This window comes from Danio rerio, chromosome 17 (genome assembly GCF_049306965.1).
Source record: "Danio rerio strain Tuebingen ecotype United States chromosome 17, GRCz12tu, whole genome shotgun sequence".
In the NCBI taxonomy this organism is placed as follows: domain Eukaryota; kingdom Metazoa; phylum Chordata; class Actinopteri; order Cypriniformes; family Danionidae; genus Danio; species Danio rerio.
The window spans coordinates 10,950,315-10,976,972 of record NC_133192.1 but is presented as its reverse complement, the minus strand read 5'-3'; the positions used below and the strand labels follow the sequence as shown (position 1 = coordinate 10,976,972).

At 35.1% G+C, this 26,658-nt stretch overlaps 1 protein-coding gene across 10 annotated transcripts in view; it reads right to left on the bottom strand.

The window, feature by feature from the left end:
• Window positions 1–26,658, bottom strand: part of npas3 (neuronal PAS domain protein 3) — a 608,964-nt gene that overhangs the window by 99,045 nt on the left and 483,261 nt on the right. For all 10 annotated transcript variants that reach the window (XM_017351762.4, XM_009292848.5, XM_017351763.4 and 7 more), the window contains one exon: window positions 12,039–12,216. In XM_017351762.4, coding sequence (XP_017207251.1) covers window positions 12,039–12,216 — 178 coding nt within the window. The remainder of the gene's footprint in view (window positions 1–12,038; window positions 12,217–26,658) is intronic.

Genomic DNA, 26,658 nt, shown 5'->3' with positions numbered 1-26,658 from the left:
TCAAAGGTCTGACCCTGCGGGAGACGCTGCCCATCGCCAGCAACACTCACGCTCTTTCTCCTTTATTTAGAGTGTCTCCTTCTCCTGATCAATGTTTAATGCCACAGCGCTTGTTTCTCGCATGCATGTTGACATATACTGTACATTACACTGGTCATCGTCAGTCTGCTGTAATGGAAATGAAACCAAAGTATCCTTTTTGTTTATTTCGAGTGTTACAGGGGATAGTTCACGCCAAAATGAAAACTGACTCTCCTTCCAGTGTTTCCAAAAGTTTCTTTCTTCTGTTGAACACTAGAGAAGATATTTTGAAGAATGCCGAAAACCTGTAACCGTTGACTTCCCCATGCGACTACAACTACTATTACTACTACTACTAGGACTAGGATTAAGACTAGGACTACTACTACTACTATGACTACTACGACTACTACTGTGAAAACGGCTACTACTATGACTACTACGTCTACAACTACTACGAATACAACTACAATGGTGACTACAGCTACTGCTGGACTACTACTACTACAACGGCAATTTGTATGACTATGACCACAACTACTACCACAACAACAACTACTACTACTACTACTACTACTACTGCTATTACTACTACTACAACTACGACTACTACAACTACTACTACATCTACTACTATTACGGCCACTACTATTATTACTTCTACTACTACTATGGCTACTACTACTTCGACTACAACTACTACGACTACAACTACTACAACTACAACTACTATGGCGACTACTACTACTTCAACTACTACAGCAACTGCTATGACTACCACTACATCTACTACGACTAAAACAACAATACTACTACTACTACTTCTACTACTACTACTACTACTACTACTACTACTATTACTACGGCTACTACTACTACGATTACTACTACGACGACTACGACAACTACATTGCGACTACAGCTACTACTACTACAATGACTGCTACTACGGCTACTACTACTACTACTACAAATACAACAATTATGACTACAACAACTACTAAAACTACAACTACTATGGTGACTATAGCTACCAATACTACTACTACTACTACTACTTCAACAAATACTACAATTACTACTACAATGACTACGGCTACTATTATGACTACTACAACTACTGCGACTACGACTAATACGGCGATTACTACTACTACTACAACTACAATGGCGACTAAGGCCTCTACTACGACTACTACTACTATGACAACTACTACAACGACTACGGCTACTATTATGAATACGACTAACACGTCGATTACTACTACTACTACAACTAAAACGACTATGATGACTACAGGTACTATTAAGACAATTACGACCAGGACTAATACGCCGATTACTACTACTCCAACTACAACTTCTATGGCGACTATGGCCTCTACTATGACTACTACTACGACAATACTACGGCTGCTACTTCAACGACTACAGTGACTATGGCTACTATTACGTATAATATGACATCTACAACTACAACTACTATTACAACTAGTATAACTACTATTTTGACTACGACTAATACGGCAATTAATTCTACTACAACTACTATGGCGACTACGGCCTCTACTATGATTTTGACAACTACTACAATGACTGCGATGACTACTGCTACTATTATGACTACTACGACTACAACTACTGATACGACTATGACTAATACAACGATCAATACTACAACTACTACGACTACAACTACTATGGCGACTACGGCCTCTACTAAAATTACTACTACTACTACTACGACTACTACTACAACAGCTACAGTGACTACGGCTACTATTACGACTTTTACGACTACAACTACTACTACTACTAGTACAACTACGACTAATACGGCGATTACAACTACTACTACAACAACAACGCCTACAACTACTATAGCAACTACGTCCTCTACTATGACTACTACTACTACGACAACTACTGCGACGTTTACGACTACAACTACGACGACTACTACGACCACTACTCTTACTACTACTACTCCTAATAATCATAATCACAATCATAATTATAATAAAAAATAAAGACTCCACGAAATTCCAATTTTACAGCACTTTCCTTATGTCAGCTATGAAATCAACATGAAATATATCAAGAATGCTAAATGAATTGCTCCTTTGAACCAAATGAAGAAGTTGAACAGTAACTAAAGCAGTGTGGCAAATGATGTGCTCTGTGTGCCAGAGCCGAATGGACAGATGTCACCGGCACACGCGTCTGTTTCCAAATTCATCTCATTGCAAATGAAGCTTCAATCGTTTCCTTTTATTAATGCGCAAACGGGGGCTGCTTTTCACGCTCATCAAAAAAGCCTCTTGTTGACAAACAGCAGGATTACGATCTTCAAGAAAAATACCGGCACGTTTACTGCTTTGTTGCTGGCGTGTCGTGCCCTTGAGAAAGAGATGGAGACAGTGATGAGAGAAAAAACACACGCTTTCCCTTCACACTGGCAGATATTTAAAACAGGATGATGATAACACAATTTACTCTGCAGGTCGAGCAGATGGAAATAAGTGACATCTTAGGCAGAAAGAGGAGAAAAAATGGGCATATGAGGTGAAATGCTTGACTATATTTTAAGCACCACTCAGTCTGTCATTCTTTCAGAGAGAAAGAGATTTGGTGTCCTAAGGTGGACTACAATACCCGGAGAAAGAGAACTATTATTCCTATTCATTTCAATGGCATTTTCATCTGGCACACAGCTGTGACATCAAAGACAGCAGGTAGGGAAAAACAAAAGTGAACCATCAACGACAATACTGTTGGCTGCAAATTGCAGGTGTAGTTGTGATATCTACTGGCAGTAGATAATTGAGGAACGCTAACCATATAAGTTTGAACACATCTACCACTGACCTCCCAAAAATTCAGCTATAATAATGGCTACAAATTTGCATAGTTTTGTTTCATGCATTTAATATTTTGCTATGATAATTTTCACTAAGACTTGTCAAAGATGAATGACAACGTATGCTCTAGATCAGGGATCACCAAACTTGTTCCTGGAGGTCCGGTGTCCTGCAGATTTTAGCTCCAACCCTAATGAAACACACCTGAACAAGCTAATCAAGGTCTTACTAGGTATACTTGAAACACTTGGGCAGGCAAGTTGCAGATAAACCCTGCAGGGCACCGGACCTACAGAAACGAGATTGGTGAACCCTGCTCTAGATGATTTATTCATTCATTCGTTTATTCATTCATTTATTTTCTTGTCAGCTTAGTCCCTTTATTAATCTGGGGTTGCCACAGTGGAATGAACCGCCAACTTATCCAGCAAGTTTTTACACAGCGGATGCCCTTCTAGCCGCAACCCATCTCTGGGAGATGATTTATATAAATATTTAATAAATGTTTATGAACTACAGCGTGATTTCTACTGTAAATGGTTAGCTAACTATATAACTTGATAAAATGGCATATAGCCTACATCAGGGCCAGTGTTTTAATTTCTGCCGTTGTACAGATCTGTTTGTGAATTTTCTGATATTTCCCAAATGATGATTAACAGAGCAAGGAATTTTTCACAGTATTTCCAATAATATTTTTTTCTTCTTTAGAAAGTCTGATTTTTTTTATTTCGGCTAGAAGGAAAGCAATTTTTAATTTTTTAAAAAACTTTTTAAGGTCAGTATTATTAGCCCCCTTAAGCAATCTGATTGTCTACAGAACAAACCACTGTTATAAAATGATTTGCTCGATTACCCTAACTTATCTAGTTAACCTAATTAACCTAGTTAAGCCTTTAAATGACACTTTAAGCTGCATACTAGTATCTTGAAAAATATCTAGTAATATATTATTTACTGTCATCATGGCAACGATAAAATAAATCAGTTATTAGAAATGAGTTATTAAAACTATTATGTTCAGAAATGTGTTGAAAAAACTCTTCTCTTCGTTAAACAGATTTTAAAATGATAATAATAATAAATGTATTTTTTGGGAAAATATTTCCCAAATGATAATTAAAGAAGGCTTATCATGCTTCTGTTTTGACGATTTTGTACAGATATTATCATAATGATCATTGTGTTTGCCTTGCTGAATGTAGTCTATAGTTTGAGTAAGTGCTGCTAATGCAGTGTTGCAAGATATTACTACAAAAAACAAAAGAAGTCGCCCAAAAATATACCAAATTAGTTTAAATATTTAATTTTACAAATTGAATATGGATCCGCGAACTCCACACTTTTTCTTCCAACATTATTATTGCCTAAATTACTTTATTACCATTATCTGTATCAGTATTAAAAGCAAGTCCAAAAATGCAATGTGTATAATAATTACATCTGGTTTGGGAAAGGAGGGGCGTCATGGTGGCGCAGTGGGTAGCACGTTTGCCTCACAGCAAGAAGGTTGTTAATTCAAGCCTCGGCTGGATCAGTTGGCATTTCTGTTGGGAGCTTGCATGTTCTCCCGGTTGTTTTTCTTCAGGTGCTCCAGTTTCCCCCACAGCCCAAAGATATGCGGAATAGATGAATTGGGTAAGCTGTCCATTGTGTATGTGTGTGCATGAGTGTGTATAGATGTTTCCCAGTTATGGGTTTGCAACTGGAAGGGCATCCCCTCCACAAAACATATGCTGGATAAGTTGGCGGTTCATTCCCCTGTGGCAACCCCAGATTAATAAAGGGACTAAGCGGAAAAGTGAATGAATGAATAAACATTAAGGAGTGGAGGCAGCTGCTTTTGCACTGCATCTGAGAGCTGCTGAAAGCAAGAGAGGTGAATTTGTTCAGAGACATGATTTTAAATACATTTTTATAGAACTTCAAATTTGGTTTTTAACATTCAGACCTCAGTGACCTCATAGCTGGCTTTGGGCCTGCTTCATAAGATTTGTGATCCACAAGAAGCTTGGTCTTTACTCACAACAATATTGTGACCTCCCACAAAAACTGTGCAAGAAAGTTTGGATTCATTCATTAATTTAGTCACTTATTTATTACTGTGGTCACCACAGTGGAATTAACTGCCAACTATTCCAGCATATGTTCTTCCAATTGCAACCCAGTACTGAGAAACACCCATACACTATCATTCACACACACACACACACACACACACACACACACACACACACACACACACACACACACACACACACACACACACACACACACACACACACACACACACACACACACACACACACACACACACACACACACACACACACTATGTCCAATTTAGCTTATTCAATTCACCTATAGCGCATGTCTGACTATGGGGGAAAATGGAGCACCCAGAGAAAACCCACGCCAACAAGGGCAGAACATGCAAACTCCCCCAGCTGGGACTTGAACCAGTGACCTTCTTGCTGTAAGGCGATAATGCTAACCACTGAGCCTCCAAAGTTTGCATGCTATAGCAAAATATGTATATCCTCCTATAGAGGACTATAATCCCTTCAAAATTGTGATTTTCTTTTTCAAAGAAAGAAAAGAGTTGCACTCTTCAAAGAAATTTCCCCTTTTTTTCCAAAAAGAGTACTCCACCACCCTATCCCCAAGAAAAAATTGTTTTTTGAGTACTGCGATCCCTTAAAAAAACTTTATTTTTGCAAGCCCCCCAAAAAATCCTTCTCATTTGAGTTCAGTGATTCTAAGAAAACTCTAAGAATATTTGCAGTCAGTATTTCCATCTTCTTCTACAGAAAGTATCACAATGCCCCAAGAACCTTTAGCTTCTTTCACAAGAGTATTTCAATCCTCACAAAATTTCTCCTCGTCTCGAAAGTGTACTGCAGTCTCCCAAGAAACCTCGCTTTTTGCAAGAGTATTGTGATCCTCCAAGAAACTTTGTTTTGCTCACAAAACTAAAATACAGCTTTCCCTCTCACCTTAAACAATAGTTTTGGGAATGAATGTAGGGTTGTTCAGGAAACACAGTAGTTTGGTGAGAGAACTCAAAAGTTGAGTTTCACGAAAGTTGTTTATCAAGACCAGTTCTCATCTTTCATTCATTCACTTTCCTTCAGCTTAGTCCCTTATTTATCAGGGGTCGCCACAGCGGAATGAACCACCAACTATTCTAGCATACAGTATGTTTTAAACAGCGGATGACCTTCCAGGCACAACACAGTACTGGGAAACACCTATACACTCTTGCATTCACACAATACGGCAAGTTTAGCTCATCCAATTCCAGCATAGGCTCATTCTGAAAACATAGGCTTGTACATACATTTCTGGAGATCGTGAATTATGTAGCCAGAAGTACCTATGTGTTACAGTCACTAGTAATCTAGATACTACATCACTGGGGAACTACAAATCTCCCACCAAATGGACTACAAATCCTGTCATGCACCTCACACACATACCTGTTCAGATTTTCCCTGATTACACGCACAGCTGAAGCTTGTCATCACTGATTCCCAGGACTATAAATACACTTCACTCCCTCACACTAGTTACTGAGTCTTGTTCTTTCTGTACACATTTCGAAGCGTTTGTCCTTGTCTTGCCGTGTTTAGTTCTTTGCTTTGTTTATTGATTTCGATGTTAGCCGCCTGAACCGACCTCTTTGCCTGTTTTTGAAATCTCTTTTGTATTGCCCGCATAATACTGTTTGCTCCTGTGCTTGACCATTGGTTGCCTGACCACTCTGTCCAAATAAAGACTCTGCGTTTGGATTTGTTGTCAATATCGTATTGTTACAATATGACTGCATTTTGTCTTTAAAACGAATGATAGGAAGTATTGTGATGGCGTTCCTTTTCACGCTTACCAGCTGACTGCTTTCCTCTGTATGGATGGCTTTTCCACTGTTACCAGTTTGTCCGGTAGCTCGAAACGTACGTGGGAGGGCTTGAGATGCAGAGTTAAGTTGACTGCGACAACAGGGTTCGAGTTCAGTGAAGAACAGTTACAAAAAGCAGGTGAGACAACAATAAATGTTAAAAAATAAAATGAACAAGTAAATAACAAGTAAGAATGTGGTCAAATCTGAAAGCTGCCGTAAGGGCTTTTCTTTTTCTGGATTGCTTTTGAAAACACTATCGGTTGGGTTTAGGGAGGGGGGTGGGCGCTCGTCAATCTGTGATTTTTAAAAGGCTATTGAATGTGTTTAGGGAAGGAGAAGGGTGAGATCGGTAGGTTGGTCAGTTAGTCAGCCGACTGCGGCCTCTGGTGGATTTACATAAGAACAGCAGGCACGAATGGCACTCGTGAAAGAAATTTGAGATAGACCTTTAAAAACATACACAGCGGTCTCAGGTGGAGTCGCGAAAACAAAAATGGCAAAAAAAACATAGCTCCTGGGACATATATGGCGCTCTCCAGAAATGTATATAAGGGTACGTAATCAGAATGGGGTGTCCAATTCACCTATAGCGCATGTCTTTGGACAGTGGGGGAAACAGAACCCACGGGAACATGAGGAGAACATGCCAAATTCACACAGAAATGCCAACTAACCCAGCTTGGACTCAAACCAGTGACCTTCATGCTGTAAGGCAACATTGCTAACCACTGAGCCAACGTGTCATCCTAGTTCTCATCAGAAAACTGCTATGCTTTAATGATTGTAATCCAATTTGGTCTAGTTAGCACATCATAAATCCACGTTTAATCCTCAAAAATGAGCACCAAGAACTTGTTGCACAGCATGAGACTCAATTCCTCATCATTTATAAATGAAGCTCTGGTGTTAGAAGACAGACCGTAGTGCCCTTTATCTGAGAGTAAAGCACATCTTTAATGATTCTGTGTGTACACAAATAAATCTCAGCATCAGACCAGCCCTCTAAGCATTAAAGACCCTCACACACTCACACACACACACTTAGAGTCTGCCAGTGTGAAATTTCTGCCCACTAGAAAAAAAAAAGGAAAAGAGAACGCCACGAAAAGGACAAAACCACAAATGTGGAACTTCAATTAATTTAAAGCTCCAATCAGCAAAGAATAAATCCTTGGCAGATCTAATTACTGAAGCTCTCGGAAGACCCGGGCCGACCAGCCAATCTCCCTCATGTTTGAACAGCTTGATGAACTCGGGGACTGATGGATATCAAGTCATTTTGTTTAATTTATAAATGGATTTTCCCCTAATACTTAAATTATCATCAGTACAACACAATGAAAATGGGAACATTTGGAAGGCAAAGTCTATAAGAGCCCTGAAAGGAATTCCAATGAGGAATGTCACCTCTTTTCATCCCTGCCATACAATTCCTCTAATTAAATTCGGGAGCAGGGTAAGCCTGTGTTACAGTGCCGCGGCCCCTGGAGAGTTCGGGGCCGAGCGGAAGACACTCATCAGCCATATCATGTCACACATGCCATTAACACACACATACACACGTGTGCTGGGTTCTCACGTTTTATGGGGGGACTATTTCCTACAGATGTAATTGTAAGGATGGCTAAATCTCTTTATAATATCAGACCCTGTGAATTGTTATGGAATTTCATGAGACAAGTCCACAAGAATTGCCATGCAATAAAACAATAAACTTACTAGTCTGAGAAGCAGATCTGCAAGAAAGTAAGTTCTTGAACCGCTTCAGTTGCTCATCATCCCAGCAGGCACACAACATCATAACATGTTTAATATTAGGTTCGATTTAGGTCATAATGTTAGGTGATCAAAATTCCATGACGTCAGGTGACCAAGGACATTATTTTGACATCCAATAACCACATCAAATTACGTTGATATTTAGTTGATTTTAGGTTGTGTTGGAAAGTGACCAAAATTCAATGTCTGATAGACGTCATTGATAACGTCCACACAACGTCAAGGTGTAACATGATTAGATGTTGGTATTTGGTTGATTTTAGGTTGGATGTTGGACATTGGCCTGACTTTGTGTTCAGACTTCAACCCGATTTTCATTTCCAAATAAAAAAATCCAACATCCCAATGACGTTGGAGTATGTCGGAGTAAAACTTTAATATGACGTCATGTTGACGTTATGTGCCTGGGTTGTGCCCTCCTCTCTACTGTCCCCTTCACTTTTTCAATCAAAGCTCAGGTCACGGACACTTCACACTAAATCTTTATACATATGGTGTATCTTGTGTATCATGTGATCTATAACTTTAACTTGTCATGTTTGGTGAAATGTTAAAGGTCTCTGTGTGATTGGTGAATGGTCTTAATATTGCAGTCGTCACTTGTATTATGATAATTATTGTACTGAGTTTGAGAAAAGTCTGTGCTGCTGATCTGTGAAATTGTCTGCCAATTATGAACTTTTTACCCCAGATGGTGGTTAGTTTTTAGGTTAACATATGACCAGACAGAGGTCTTGGTGAAGCTTTTATCATCTTTAGTTTATGGTTCTTTGTTCTGAGTTTTTAAGGGTAAGGTGCCAAAATGTCACTGAGATCTTGTAGCCAAGACACCCCATTGCAGTGTGTGAGTCTCAGACCTATCGCAACATACTTCTCTGGTCAGGTTTACATCTCTGTCTCTTTGATTTGACTTTGAGTAATAAACCTTGTATATTTACAGTATCATCTTTGAACTGGCTTTGTGGTTGTTTTATTTTGTAAGTGGCATAATATAATTTTCCCTGACAAATAATAATTTATAATTGATTTATTTTGAATTCGACTGAAGTCATTATTACGAGTAAATTGTGTAGACACTTTGTTGACCTTTGGTGTTTTACAGCCAGTGTGGATCCGACTCAAGGATCACAAATAAAGAAGCAGACAGCACTTATTTGTAGGCATTTAGCTTTCTGACCATTTTTGATCTGGCAAGTTGCATGGTAAGAGACTAGGTAGACTACCTTTTCAGTCACAGAGCAAGCAGAAGGCAGCTGCAGTCGCCTACAAACCTCTGACTAAGAATCAAGGTGTCGAGCCCAAATAGGGAATGCATGTGAAATTGGCCACACATGGACTCAGAACAACAATTGGTCCCCAATGAAAGAATAACATACATATAGTGTATCTGAAATAATCAAATATCCAAATTTATTGACTTTTGATGAATATGATCAAGTACTAATAAGAAACAACACTGTCTAAATTTAGTGATCACAGATTAAACTCAGAGCTAAAAAAACAAATATAAATAAATTCTAATAATACCAGAATCCTTTTCAGAAACACTAGCAAAGGCTTACACACATTTAACATTTGACCACACTGTTAGTTTCATCATTGGGCAAACAGATGGACTTTTATAGATTGATTTCTGATTGTGCCTCACCCAAGTGAGTGGGCTTGACAAACCTCCCGTAGAAACACTCTTCTCTCAATATGCACACACTGAAAAAAATATTCAGAGATGATTGCTTGGATTTACTCAATTTTTTTTTACGTTAAGTGGTTGTAAACTATTTATTCGTGTTGAATTTAAACAAACAAATTAAGTTGAACATTATTAAACTTTTTTTTTTTGGTTTAAATTCAACACAAATAAATTGTTTGCAAAAGTTCTGCATGCAACACTTTTTTCAGTGCCGGGCACTTTTCTTAAACTCCACCTTACAAGCACTTAATGAGGAAAACAATGTTTACTTGTGAATGTAGCACATAATCATATTGCACTAGTTGTACAGGCCGTGCTAGGATATGTATATTCTTGTATAAATAGTATGTATAGTATATATATAGTTAGTAGTTAGCATAGTTCGATTAGACTCCGGTATGTTAGTTTGTTATACTATGTTATGTTTAGTATAGGTTTAAAATAGCTCTTAAGTCCAGTGTTGTTCCTTGTTTTTGATAATGTTGATTTATCTAGCACCGTGGTCCTGCTAGACACAACATTTCCCTCCACTGTATGTCCCCATAGTAAAATGACAATGACAATAAAGCTAATAAACTTAACATGACTGTATAACCTACCTACAGTACTCCTAAACCATAACCTCACCAAAAAAATTCTACAAAATACTTAGTCCTGGATGATTTATAAGTGTTTTCCTTATGGAAACAATTACAACATTGGAATACAAGGACCATTGAGATACACACACACTTGTACATATTTCTTTATGGGGACGTCACACAGATGTAATGATGCTTATACTGTACATACACCTAAACAATCCTTAACAGGAAACATTGTGCATTATTACATTTTTTTTACTATTTAAAAATAATTCATTCGCTGTGGTTAATCAGGCCAAAGTCCCCACAAAGTAAAAATAAACGCTGGTATTATTGTACTTGAGGGAAACATTCATAATATTTGAATACCAGGACCACACACACAGTTTTGGCCAACTCTCTAAGGCCCTTTCTCTGAGCATCATATTGACCACTTGGTGCAACACATAGAGTAACACAGAAATCAACACTGCTTTGAGGATAAATAAATAAACAGATGGGCAAACAAAATAAACAGCTTCCAGATCAATGGATCATAACTCAAAGTGCAGATGGGTGTCATATTGAATGAGTTTTGTTGTATTTATGGTCTATGAAAACATGCAAATCAGGAATAAAATAAAATAAAACTACGTAATTAAGAATAAAAAAAATATTTAATTAAAAAAATTTATTTGTAAATGGATAAAAATAATTTAGAATTAAATTGAATAAAAAAAAAATAAATAAAAATAATTTAAAATAAAATAAAAACAATTAAGAATATAATAAAATTAAATAAATATATTTTTAACAAAATAAAATAAAATAATTAGAATATAAAAAGTTAAATAACATTTTAAAATTAAAAATAAAATAATTATTAAGAAAATAAAAATAATTAAAAATAAAACAAAACAAAATTAAATAAAATATTTTTTTAAATAAAATATTTAGGAATAAACTAAATGAAATTAAATTAAAAATTAAAATTAAATTAAATAAAATAATTTGGAATAAATAAAAGTTGTCAATAAATAAATAAATAAAATAAAATAAAATAAAATAAAATAAAATAAAATAAAATAAAATAAAATAAAATAAAATAAAATAAAATAAAATAAAATAAAATCTAACCAAACTAAGATTGAGTGTAAACACAAACCTAACGTTGCAAGCTAGTATTTGCCAAGCTTATGATGTGTAAACCACCATGCTCTTACCAGGCTCTGGTGTCTCCGAGTGTGAGGAAGAAGAGGCTGAACTGGCCCCGTCCTCGGCCCCAGTGCCCTGAGACAGCAGCCCTCGACCCGGAGGAAGCTTCATGCCCAGCTGCTCTGCCATCTCCACATGATCGCCCGGATGAACATAATCAAACACACTGCTGCCCGTCAGCTCCACCTGCAGACAGATACACACACACTTCACTGACCAGTCCAAACCCTCAGTCATTTACATCAACTCACAATCAAGATGAAATCAAAATAAACATACATGTTAGATTAAAAACTTTAAACGTGAAATGATTCTGAAATGTTACTAAATGGTGCTAAAATAACAAAATTCAAAATTCAAAAAAAAAAAAAAAAAAAAAAAAAAAAAAAAAAAAATATATATATATATATATATATATATATATATATATATATATATATATATATATATATATATATATATATACTTTTTTAAATACTGAAGCTTGTAAAGACATAAACAAGTAAATAAATAAATAGACATAAATAAATGAATTCTCCCGTATTTTACAATTCTATCCAGTCTGCTATCATTCTGTATGTTATCGTATTTCTCCCATATTTTCAATCTTTCAATGAAGGGTGGCAATAAACATCAAAGAGTCAATCCTTCCTTCAACCCATACCTGCAAACCACCATGGGATGCCCCTTGCTCTTAAATGTGAATATGTTCTGTGCTTTAATTTTATTTAGGCATGAAAGCACTTTAAAATAAATATATAATGGCAGGAATTCCTTGCTTTCCATTACAGTCGCAACTGCCCCTATACAATTCTCAAAACAGTCAGTTCATGTAGCGGTGCGTGACTGGCAGACAAGCTTCATATTAATAAATAGACGCTGTTTCCCAAACGGATTCTGTACACACGATTTGAAGTGGAGCAAAAGTGGAGGGTCTGGGTTTTGGGTGCATGTTTGAACAGACATATACACATTATATTAATAAAAAAACAAATAAAAATAACAATAATAATAACAACATCTAAACATGTCGAACCCTATTGTCACATTAATGTTGACAGGTATCATCTGGGGTTAACAAAACGAAAAAAATAAATAGAAAAGTACAGAAATACTTTTTAAAACACTAAATTACTTAAGTTTATACAAACATGAATAAGTAAATAAAAAAATATATAAAAATAAATAAATATAAAAGACAGAAAATATATCTAAAATATATCAAATACGTTAGAGACCAAGGGAAAAACGGTTATGTTTTCAATAATAATAATAATAATAATAATAATAATCACAATCATAATTCATATGAATAAATAATAGAAATGATAAATAATAATAATAATAACAACAGTAATAATAATTCATATTGATAATAATAATAATAGTATTATTATTATTATTAATAATAATAATAAGTGATAATATTAGATATAATAATAATAATAATAATAATAATAATAATAGTAATAATAATAATAATAATAATAATAATATGAATAATAATACGTGATAATAATATAAATAATAATAATAATAATAATAATAATAATAAAATACATTTAAATTTAAAAGTTTGTTAATAAATAAGAAGCTGTAATAATTAAAAATGTTTTAAATACATTTTATTTAATTTTATTAAATTTTATTTGAATTTATTTGTTTTATTTTATTTTATTTTATTTTATTTTGCAGCTTCATCTTAATAATAAATGGTATCATATTTGTTTTAACCTAGGTCACTAGACATGCAAAGATATTTTTATCAATTGTGATCATACACCAGTATCCCATAATATATCGCACAACAGATCATAACTAGCAAACAGTTAAACATAGCATGAAACATTGATGCATATATGATCTGCTTAACATTATATCAGGCCTTATAATAACTTATTCATGAAGTCCTATCCATTATCTTTCATAGTGGGCTTAATGCGCTTTTTTGTATCGACCGCGCAACTACAAGCACTTGTGCTCTTTTAATTTTCAGTTTTTTTACCTCATCGAAAGGCAACTTTCACTCTTTAGGGAGCGAGGGCTCATCCCAATCATCAAATAATTAGCGTGTGCTTGTCTAACCTTTAAACAGGCTCATTTCCGAAGCACTGGGACGAACGGATTTACTGTTGCGAGCTGAAGAAAACAAGAGTCTGTGGTTGTTGTGTTTCTGTGATCAGGTCCACGTCTGTCGGGAACGCAGGATTACATGACTATAATCCCTTTAATGTCCCTCAAAGCTATTTAGTGCTCTGTGAATTATTATTCCAAGCAGAAACAATGAGTAAAGAGAAGGAGCGCTGACTGAGACGTGGCCTGGTGTTACTTAGGCACAATGATGAGGAACAGAACTGTAAAACTGAATGATAAAACTGGATGAAGAATGACTTCTGTCGATTCCAAAATGTTGCCCATAACATAACATAACATAACATAACATAACATAACATAACATAACATAACATAACATAACATAACATAACATAACATAAATCAACACAACACAACATATCATAACACAACACAACACAACACAACACAACATAACATAACATAACATAACATAACATAACATAACATAACATAACATAACGTAACGTAACGTAACGTAACGTAACGTAACGTAACATAACATAACATAACATAACATAACATAACATAACATAACATAACATAACATAACGTAACGTAACGTAACATAACATAACATAAATCAACACAACACAACATATCATAACATAACATAACATAACATAACATAACGTAACGTAACGTAACGTAACGTAACGTAACGTAACATAACATAACATAAATCAACACAACACAACACAACACAACACAACATAACATAACATAACATAACATAACATAACATAAATCAACACAACATATCATAACATAACATAAATCAACACAACATAACATAACCTAATGTATAGCTTGTTATAGCATAACATTTATTATAACATATAACATAACACATAACAATATAACATAGCATAGCATAATACAACAAATAACAGATAACATGATGTAACGTAATGCAGCGTAACATAACAACATAACAGCATAGCACAGCATGGCATATAATAGATAACATGACATAACACAACATAACATAACATATAACATAAAATAACAGCATAACATATAACATAACAACACATAACAACATAACATATAACATAACAACACATAAAAAACATAACATATAACATAACAACACATAACAACATAACATATAACATAACAACATGGCATAACAAAACATAACATGACATAACATAACATAACATGACATGACATAACATAAAATAACAACATAACAAAACATAACATAACATAACATAACATAACATAACATAACATAACATAACATAACAAGACAAGACAAGACATAACAAGACACAACATAACGTAACACAACATAACATAATAATATAACATCACATGATATAACGTTAAATATATCATAACAACACAGAATTTAACACATAACAACATATAGCATAACATAATTACAACAACATAACATAAAAAGACAATATATAACATATAGCAACATAACATATAACAACAACGTAACAATGACATGACATAACATATTACATATAACAACGTAATGTAACATAGCGTAGCACAACGTAACATAACGTAACATGATGTAACATAACATATAACATAACATAACATATAACAAGACATAACATGACACATAACATAACGAAAACATAACATAACAACATGACATGACATGACAACATAACTTAACAACATGACATGACATAACATACCATAACATAACATGAAATGAAATGAAGTGACATGACATGACATGACATGACATGACATAACATAACATAAAACATAACATAACATAACATAACATAACATAACATGACATGACATCACAACATAACATAACATGACATGACAACATAACATAACATAACATAACATAACATAACATAACATAACATAACATAACATAACATAACATAACATAAACAACATAAAAATAACATAAAACTTAATACAACAAAATATGAAATAACATGACATGACAACACATAACATAACATGACATGACATAACATATAACAACATATAGCAAGACATAACAATATGACACACAACATAATTTAACACATTACTTTGCATGATGGACTTCAATTTGAGTAGAACTACAAACACGAGTAAAAACTGACAACCAAACTACAAACATGGCAGATACGGAGATACATCTAAGAGCATACATATTCTCAGGAATGCATACTGAAGGAATTCACTTGCACCTCTAGAGTTAAAAGTAGTATTTGACTGAAAAAATACAAGACAAAAAACAAAATCCAATATGAAATAAAAATCACAGAGCTTCCCTGAAAACATACAGCAAAACAACTGTGCAACAGGACCACCAGCTGTCCATCCATCTGTATGTTTTTTCCTACTGTTTGGCCTCTCAAACACCACAGACCTGAAACAGCACATCTGGCTTTTATTTCTTTTTCTTTTGTCCCTGAGCTTCAAAAAGCTGCAGGAAGAGATGTCTGGATGTTTCTCTGGAAGACTGACATTCCTCCTGCATCCAGTAGGGCAAACAATCTTTGTCTTTTTGAAGAACTGAAGAGGTGAACTTGGGCTTTTACACACAACTGAATCAGATTCCAACAAAAACAAAAGCAACATGTTTCCTTACAGACACGATCACAGCTGTCCAGTAAACCAGCTCATGTCTTTAACGATGAGATCTACAACAAACTGCACACACATATCATTGCACACATTTAGTTTAAAATTACATTTAAAATATATTGTCGCAGAAACATATTTTATGTAATATTTTAAAAATAAAATAAAAGCAGTCATGGTTAGTAAAAGAGACATTTTTTAAAGAATATTACAGATTGAAACAATAAATTAATAATAAAATTAATAATAATAATAATATAATAATGACATAATCATTATTAAAATATTATTATTATTATTATTATTATTATTGTTATTGTATTTAATAATAATAATAATAATAATAATAATAATAATAACAATATTATTATTATTATTATTATTATTATTATATTATTATTATTAATATTATTATATTTAATTATATTATACTATTAAGTTTAAAATATTAAAAAACTATTATATTTAATTATTATTATTGCTATTATTATTATTATTATTATTATTATTATTTAATAGTAATAATAATTACAATAGCAATAATAATAATAATAATAATAATAATAATTATTATTATTATTATCATTATTATCATTATTATCATTATTATCAATAATCATAATAAATAATAATTTATTGATTACAAATTGGGGTGACGTAGTGGCGCAGTAGGTTGTGCTGTCGCCTCACAGCAAGAAGGTCGATGGGTGCTCCGGTTTCCCCCACAGTCCAAAGACATGCGGTACAGGTGAATTGGGTGGGCTAAATTGTCCATAGTGTGTGTGTGGGTGTGTGTGTGTGTGTGTGTGTGTGTGTGTGTGTGTGTGGATGTTTTCCACAGATGGGTTGCGGCTGGAAGGGCATCTGCTGCATAAAAACCTGGTGGATAAGTTGGCGGTTCATTCCGCTCTGGCGACCACAGATGAATAAAGGGACTAAGCTGAAGAAAATGAATGAATGAATGAATGATTACAAATTGATAAGTAAATTATTTGATAAAATAAATGATAGAATAAACTACAAGTATAAATTAATAATAATAATAATAATAATAATAATAATAATAATAATAATAATAATAATAATAATAATAATAATAATGTTTCCCCTCAAAATTCTTCATCTGTTAGACACTAAACTAAACAAAACTAAGTTTGTTGTAGTTTTATAAATTATTCTAAAATGAAGCAATAAAGATGAGGTCTGTGAAAATTCATTAATTCATAAAATAGAAATATATTCACAGTATTTTTTATCTTTTTACTTCAAAGAAACTATTTTTACTACAATATTATTACAAAAATTTTTCCAGAATTTCCAAATCACTATTTTTATTAATAATTTTTTTTTGTTTTTATGTATTTAATTTAACATTAATGTACTTGTGTGTAATATTGATTGATATTTAAACATATTTATTTTTTTCAAGTTAGTTTGACTAATTTTATATGCAATTGATAAAACGTTTCCTTTAAAAGTAGCTTTCTTAGTAAAGATACAAAATGCATTTTAGCAATAATAATACAAAGTAATAGTATTAATGGCAATGATTTAAAAGAAATAAAAATCGCCACTTGTAATATGTGTAATTTTATTTATATTTAAATGTAATTATTTTTTTGGGGTGACACAGTGGATCAATGGTTAGCACGGTCGCCTCACAGCCAGAAGATTGCTGGTTCAAGTCTGAATTATTTAAACTAAATTGGCCGTAGTGTATGAGTTTGAATGACTGTGTATGGATGTTTCCCAGTACTGGGTTGCAGCTGGAAGGGCATTTTAGTAATAATACCACAAAGTAATAGCATTGGTAATAATTTTGATTTGATTTAAAAGAAGAAAAAAAAAAATATTAAGGACATGCTTTCAAGTGACCAGAGCGTTCACATTACAATAAGAAAATCATAAAACACTCATAAAAATCTATTTCCACCTGAAGATGAAATATAAAGCCATCTATCAATCTCTCTGCCTCATCCAAAAGCTCTTGTGTCCATTACAATTCAAGCACACGTCGGCCCATCGTCCACTATTTTAACAGTATCACAAAAAGCCCACTTTTCAGCACAAGTGTTTTCGGCGAAACCCTCGTCTCTCCTTAATCTCCGCGATGTGACAATAACGCAGCTGTAATGCTGAAGTGTCGTCAGCAGATTATGACTGTGATTGCAGAAAGGACATGTGGATTACAGATGCAGCGTTTGCATTGTAAATGAGGGCCGGAAGATGGCAACATGCTTATTCGGTAGAAGGTCAGTCGATACCGGCCTTATTAAGACTGACTGGAGGAGCATTAATCAAATCACCTGATTCTACAAACATGAAGACGAGAGGGAGAGAGAGAGAGAGAGCGAGAGAGAGAGAGAGAGAGAGAGAAAGAGAGAGAGAAGAAGAGGGAAAAGCCCAGGCATTCAGCTGAAGTTTAGAGAAGGCAGGCCTTTATTATCAAGACTTTACAAATATTTTATGTCTGTTTTGTTCTACTGAGGGCTGGGTTAAAGGCGGAGTCAAAAGGTTGGATTAGAGACGGAGGAAAAATAGTAAATGACCATAGCTAAAGTTTTGTTTTGTGTTAGTATTCTTTTTGTTAATTTAAAATGTCATGATCCTAACCCAGGTTTATTGTTGATACGTACCCTTATATACATTTCTGGAGATTGTGAAATACGCCCAGGAGCTACTTTTTTTGTAGTGTATTCGCGAATCCACCAGAGGCTGACGTGTACACTTTTTTCAGATCTCAAATTTCACTTGCGAGTGCTATTCGTGCCTGCTGTTCTCACGTAAATCCACAAGAGGCCACTTTTGACTGACTGACTGACTGACTGACTGATTGACAAACCAACCGATGACCCCACCCTCCCTTTTCCCTAATCCCAACCAATGGTGTTTTCAAATGCAATCAGGAAAAAAAGTAATCCCTCACAGCTGCCTGATTTTTACCACACTTTCAGATCTTACCATGTTCTCACCCTGTAATTAAGTTGTTTATCTAATTTTTTGCCGTTTGTTTTACGTGCTTTTTGGAACCGGTCTATGCCAAACTCAAACCCTGTCATCACGGTCAACTCCTCTCTGCGTCTAAATTTCATCAACAAACATGGCGAGCTACTGGGCAAACTGGTAACAGCGGTAAAGCCGTCCACATGGAGTTAAGTGGTCAGCTGGTAGCAGGAAAAGAAACAGAATCCATCTGCGGTGTCATACCACCCTGTAGTGTTTGCTTTAAAAGACAAAATGCAGCCATACGTAGCTCTGGCTACAAAATTTGCACTCTCCAGAAATGGATACGGGGGTACATTTTCACAATGAGCCTGTGTTGCATGATCCACTGTGTTATGGTTTGTATTTCACATTGTTCAGATATATAAACACAAACGTTTCAGCTCAACACCTTCCTCAGCGAGTGAAACTCGAAACTTCTCCCTCCACCCTCTTTTTTTGTTAACAAATATATTTTCTTTCATACAATATTTTTACTTTACGATTTCGAATAGATAAAACAATGTGATGTTTGATGGTAAATACTTTAACTAATGGACCAGTTTAAAGAGTTAGAGTTACAAATATTATGTTTTTTTAGGACTATTTATTTCTTTTAAGTTTAATTCACTTCAATTTGTAAAAACTATTAAGCTAACTTAATCGATTTGTGTTGGGACAGCATGAAGCAATTGTGTGAAACCCTGCATTTTTTTTGCAGCGTAGAGTTAATTGTTAAAAAAAAAATTCTCTTTAATCCCCCTCCACTCAATCCGTCCCTCCTTAATTCAGCCCTTTTTGGTTTAATGTTCAAGCTGCTTCACAAGCCCCACCCCTTAGGTTTAGGTTCCACCTTCTTTCACACGCCATGCTTAATTACCAAGCTGCTGTAAAAGCCCCGTCCCTCTCTCACATCCCCGTGTCTGTGTCTGAAAGCAGCATTCGCTCAGATCGCTCTCTTGTCCTGCTTTATGAAGCTGAAGAGGCATGTCAAGTGTCACTGAACCCCTCCAAACGCCAACAGGACGCTGCCAGCCCTCGTCTCTCACATTATGACACAATTACTGGCTGGCATCAAACGCCTCGGCATCATTGCCAGTTCACCTGTGTGCAGTCCAGGAACATTTTGGCCTCGTCCATGCATGCAAATCCACAATCATGATTCAGTCCTGAGATAAAACAACCGTTGATGTGACACAGCAGATCACTGAAATCAACCCTAAATGTTCTTTTTGCTTTCTTCATTTGCACAAGAATACAAAAATACTGGAGTAAAACTGAAAAAAAAAATGTGCAGGAAGAGGTAAAAGCCCAAAAGGCTCATTTAGAGCCTCTAACTAAATAATAATATTATTAATAATAATAATAATAATAATAATAATAATAATAATAATAATAATAATAATAATAATAATAATAATAATAATAATTTTTAAATCACTTGTTAGCGCACCCCTTTTGTAAACGATAGCTCATCCAGAAATGGAAGTTAACTGTGGATTAAAGGCAATAATGTTAAATATTTAATAACATTCAGTTTCTTGCACTGAGCGATCATTTTACTTCATAAGCCTTCAATGTATCATTTGGAGCTAAAAGCGACAAATACATGGAACACTGGAGAACCTTCCCAGGAGTGACCGGGTGACCGAAATTACCCCAAGAGCACATAGACAACTCATTCAGAAGGTCAATAAAAGACCCCACAACAACATCCAAAAGAACTGCAGGCTTCACTTGCTTTTCTTGCTGTAATCTCTTTCTTATGGTGGAGTCATGAACACTCACCTTGAAAAGGTTTTAAGACGAAAACCCACAAAACAGATAAAAATTCGGCAGATTGAAGAAGAATGTATGATTCAGAAGGCATCAAAAATGAATATAGTGGACAAAATATCCCTAAATATACATGCAAATATTTTTAAACTGTTAAAATGTTTGTTTGTGATAGCGGTGGCTCAGTGGTTAGCACTGTCGCCTAACAGCAACAAGCTTGCTGTTTCGAGTCCTGGCTGGGTCGGCATTTCTGTATGGAGTTTGCATGTTCTCCCCCTGTTGGCGTGGCATTTCTCCAGGTGCTCCGGTTTTCCCCACAGTCCAAAGACATGCGGTACAGGTGAATTGAATAAGGTAAATTGTCCGTAGTGTATGTGTGTAAATGAGTGTGTATGGATGTTTCCCAGTATTGGGTTGCAACTGGCAGGCCATCCACAATGTAAAACATATCCTTAATAAGTTGGCGGTTCAGTCCGCTGTGGCTACCCCTGATGAATAAAGGAACTAAGCTGAAGGAAAATGAATGAAAATGCAAATGAATGCAAATTACAGAAGGTTTATCTAGTATAGGGGTGCCCAAAGTTTTTATTATGAAGGACCAAAAGCCAAACTTGATTGAGGCTAGTGGGTCGAAGTTAAATATAGTTACCATGGGTAATTTCCTAATTTATTTTATAATATTTAAAAATCACTATAAAACAATAATATATATAAAAAAATTACAATTCATAATGAACTTATTACAATAAAAACAAAAACAATCTCATTTATAACATAATGGAGTTACACTAGTTTTTGCCTTGATTTGATTACTGATGTGTTCTGCATAGTCCTCTATCCTTTGAGTGACATTATTTACATTTAAAAAAAAACAGATTAATTTACAACATTTAATTGAAACATTTAATTTAAAAACTCAGCAATAAAACAAACAAACAAACAAAAATGTTATGTCAACTTATAAATGATGCTATTTGGGCTTATTGGAACCTAATTAGAATAAAACCTAAGTATCATCTTTTGATATGATGTTCTTTTAGAGAAAAATTATGTCCAGATATGTGGATTCGTGGTCCCAATTTACATAAAACACCTCTTCCTGACTGTTTTTAATGCATATAGCATATACATTTTATTTTATTTTTTACATGTTTCGACTATCAGAGAGTAAACAAAAAAAATTTGCCCATTTTGCACAGTTAAAAATAGTGCCTGGGACATTTCATATGCTGCAAAACTGTTGCAGGATGACACTGTATGTCTATAAAAAAACAGTATAAAACATTTAAAGTATTTGAAATAGCTGCTTAAGAGCTAAAATGTGCTGTCTACGCATGTGGCCACTAAGAACCTATGAGGCATTCACCCCAACCCTCTCCATCCTTCTCCGTCTCTTTTCAGATGGGATGGTGGGCCAAATCAAAGGTTACAATGGGCCAACTTTGGCCTGCTGGCCCTACTTTGGGTATCTCTGATCTAGCAGCTGCAAAATGTGGAAAATCACAATTTTTTGAAAAAAGAAATGATTAAATGACATTATTTTTATTTGAAATTTGGAAGAAAATTTATGAGACCTATAAAATAAAACAAAACTTATTTTACAGAAAACGAAAGTTAATAAATTAAGCAAATCCAAAGAAGCTGAATTTTCCTCTTATTTTATTCCATGGAGATTATCTGAAAGTGTTTTTTCTAAAGAAGTATATAAAGAAAAGAGTGCAAAAATGTGTATGTTTATTTATAATTGCTGCCATTTTTCAGCACAACCCAATCAGTGGCGCTATTAAAAACCTAAACATGGGCGAGAAATAAACAGGCAACTCCCCCAGGACAGGAAATCACATTAAACAAATTTGAGAGGAAGGAGAAATTCCTTTTGGTTGCTTAAAATGTCAGAGACTTTAAAAAAGTATTAATCAAATAAACTGATGTTGGCTGGAGGGTGCAGAATTAATTAACGCATTTAACGCAAATGTGCTAAATGGAACATTATACATTTCATAGCATGTAATTACTCTTTTAATAAATGATTCATGTTATATTGCCATCAATTGATAACGTGTGTGAATCATAAAGCTATTCAGCGCGAGCTTGTCTGGAGCGAGAGATAGAGCTGCTGGGTTCAAATCACTGGTCCTTCTGTTTTTGTTCCAGCTGGGAACTAACAGGCCCAATTAAATTATGCAAACCCTGCCGCACGAATAGCCAAGAGCTACGACTACAACAACCTGCGAGCTTCTGCAGCAGAGCTGAATATGAGGAGTACACAGCTATCAGAAAATCTACTGTTACAAAACATTACCGGTCTTTCATAAGAGAAACTTTTTTACAATTACAACATTAAAAAAAACAGTAAAACAAGTTAATATGTTACTTTAAAAAGTGTGTCTCAGTAAATCATATGTAAGGAATATAAATATATAATTTAACACAAATATATGAAGCTATTAGTTGATGACAAATAAATTCACTGCAAATTTAGTTATTTTATTTACTGACACAAAAATTGCTCACAAATTTTAAATATATCGAAATATTACACACACACACACATGCACGCACGCATGCACATAGACGCACACACACACGCACACACGCACACACACACACACCTTGCAAAATATTATAATTATATTTTAAGATTAAATACACATACACACAAACCTCACTAACTTTTTAAGTGACATGATGGATGGATTGATGGACGGATGGATGGATCGATAGAACGATAGACAGACAGACAGACAGACAGACAGACAGAGATAGATAGATAGATAGATAGATAGATAGATAGATAGATAGATAGATAGATAGATAGATAGATAGATAGATAGATAGATAGATAGATAGATGGACAGACAGACAGACAGACAGACTGACTGACTCACTGATTGATTGATTGATTGATTGATTGATTGATTGATTGATTGATTGATTGATTGATTGATTGATTGATTGATTGATTGATTGATTGATTGATGGATGGATGGATGGATGGATGGATGGATGGATGGATGGATGGATGGATGGATGGATGGATGGATGGATGGTCGATAGATAGATAGAACGATAGATAGAACAATGGATGGCTGGATGGATGAAATGATAAAACGATAGATAGATAGATAGATAGATAGATAGATAGATAGATAGATAGATAGATAGATAGATGATAGATAGATGATAGATAGATAGATAGATAGATAGATAGATAGATAGATAGATAGATGATAGATAGATAGATAGATAGATAGATAGATAGATAGATAGATAGATAGATGATAGATAGATAGATAGATAGATAGATAGATAGATAGATAGATAGATAGATAGATAGATAGATAGATAGATAGATAGATAGATAGATAGATAGATAGATAGATAGATAGATAGTTCAGCATTTGATAGTCAAATCCATGTGAATTTCACCAGAATGTTGGTAGTTTTCATTTGATGTGTCACACAGACAGTTCACCTTGCTTTCTAAATACACGCGTCCATCATGAAACAAGCATATCTCTGGTCCACCAGCTCAGACTTCATAAACGATGATTGACACCACTATGATTAACCTCTGCTTTTGACGCTCTCCATCCATTAGTGCTCCGGCTCAATCATCTGATTACAGAGCCCATAAAATAATCACGGAGAACCGTCATTGTTGTAGTGGACAGAGAGATCCCAGGAAAAACAAAAGGCGGCAGTGGCTTAAAGGAAGGACATAATTAAGGGCCGATCGTGGCTGTCTTGTGTGAGCAGAGACTCGGGGGAAAACCTCTCTACCTGCCTGACCTTGGAAAATGGGAGTCCTTGGCGGAGCCGCTGACCTGCTGATCTCCACTCACATCCAATCTCCCTCAGCGGAGCCGCGCATGCAAATCCCACACAACCACAGCCTAATTAAATATTTTCAACCATGTGAGCCATTCTTGCCAAGGGGTGGATTCGGGGGCTGAAATTTAAATATGAGATCACAAAAGATGTTCTCGCCGCTGATGCTGTAAATTAATGACTATCTGGCTTATGATAAAAGCATACTGGCAGGAATATGAATGGAGACGCCTTCATTACGCTTCTGAAAAAAAGCTTCTGGATAGTTCCTGATAGCTGAGTTTAGGGTGGGGCTAGAGGCGGGGCTTAAGGGTGTGGCTAAAGCTAGAGCCAACGGGTGATTGATTACATATAAAGTGTTTTGTTGTGCTGTGCTTCATTACGCTTCTGGAAAACTGCTTCTGGATAGTTTTTGATAGCTGAGTTGAGGGCGGGGCTAAAGGGTGTGGCTAGAGGCGGAGTCAAATGGTAATTGATCACATATAAAATGTTTTGTTGCGCTGTGCTTATGCTTCTGGATAACAGCTTCTGGTGAGTTCTTGATTGCTAAGTTAAGGGCGGGGCTGGAGGTGGAGCTTATGGGTGTGGCTAAAGGCGGAGCTAAATGGTGATTGATCACATATTAAGTGTTTTGTTGTGCTGTGCTTCATTACGCTTCTGGAAAACTGCTTCTGGATAGTTTTGATAGCTGAGTTAAGGGCGGGGCTAAAAGGTGTGGCTAGAGGCGGAGTCAAATGGTAATTGATCACATATAAAATGTTTTGTTGCGCTGTGCTTTATTATGCTTCTGGATAACAGCTTCTGGTGAGTTCTTGATTGCTAAGTTAAGGGCAGTGCTGGAGGTGGAGCTTATGGGTGTGGCTAGAGGCGGAGCCAAAGGGTGATTGATCACATATAAAGTGTTTTGTTGTGCTGTGCTTCATTACGCTTCTGGAAAACTGCTTCTGGATAGTTTTTGATAGCTGAGTTAAGGGTGGGGCTAAAGGGTGTGGCTAGAGGCGGAGTCAAATGGTAATTGATCACATATAAAATGTTTTGTTGCGCTGTGCTTTATTATGCTTCTGGATAACAGCTTCTGGTGAGTTCTTGATTGCTAAGTTAAGGGCGGGGCTGGAGGTGGAGCTTATGGGTGTGGCTAGAGGCGGAGCAAAAGGGTGATTGATCACATATAAAGTGTTTTGTTGTGCTGTCATTCGTTTAAAAATGTTGATTAATCATTTATACCTAAACTTATTTTCATTACACTTTTGGAAAACTGCTTCTAGATAACTCTTCATAGCTGAGTCAAGGGTGTGCCTAGAGGCAGAGCATAAGGGTGTGGCGGGAGGTCGAAAACAGTGAATG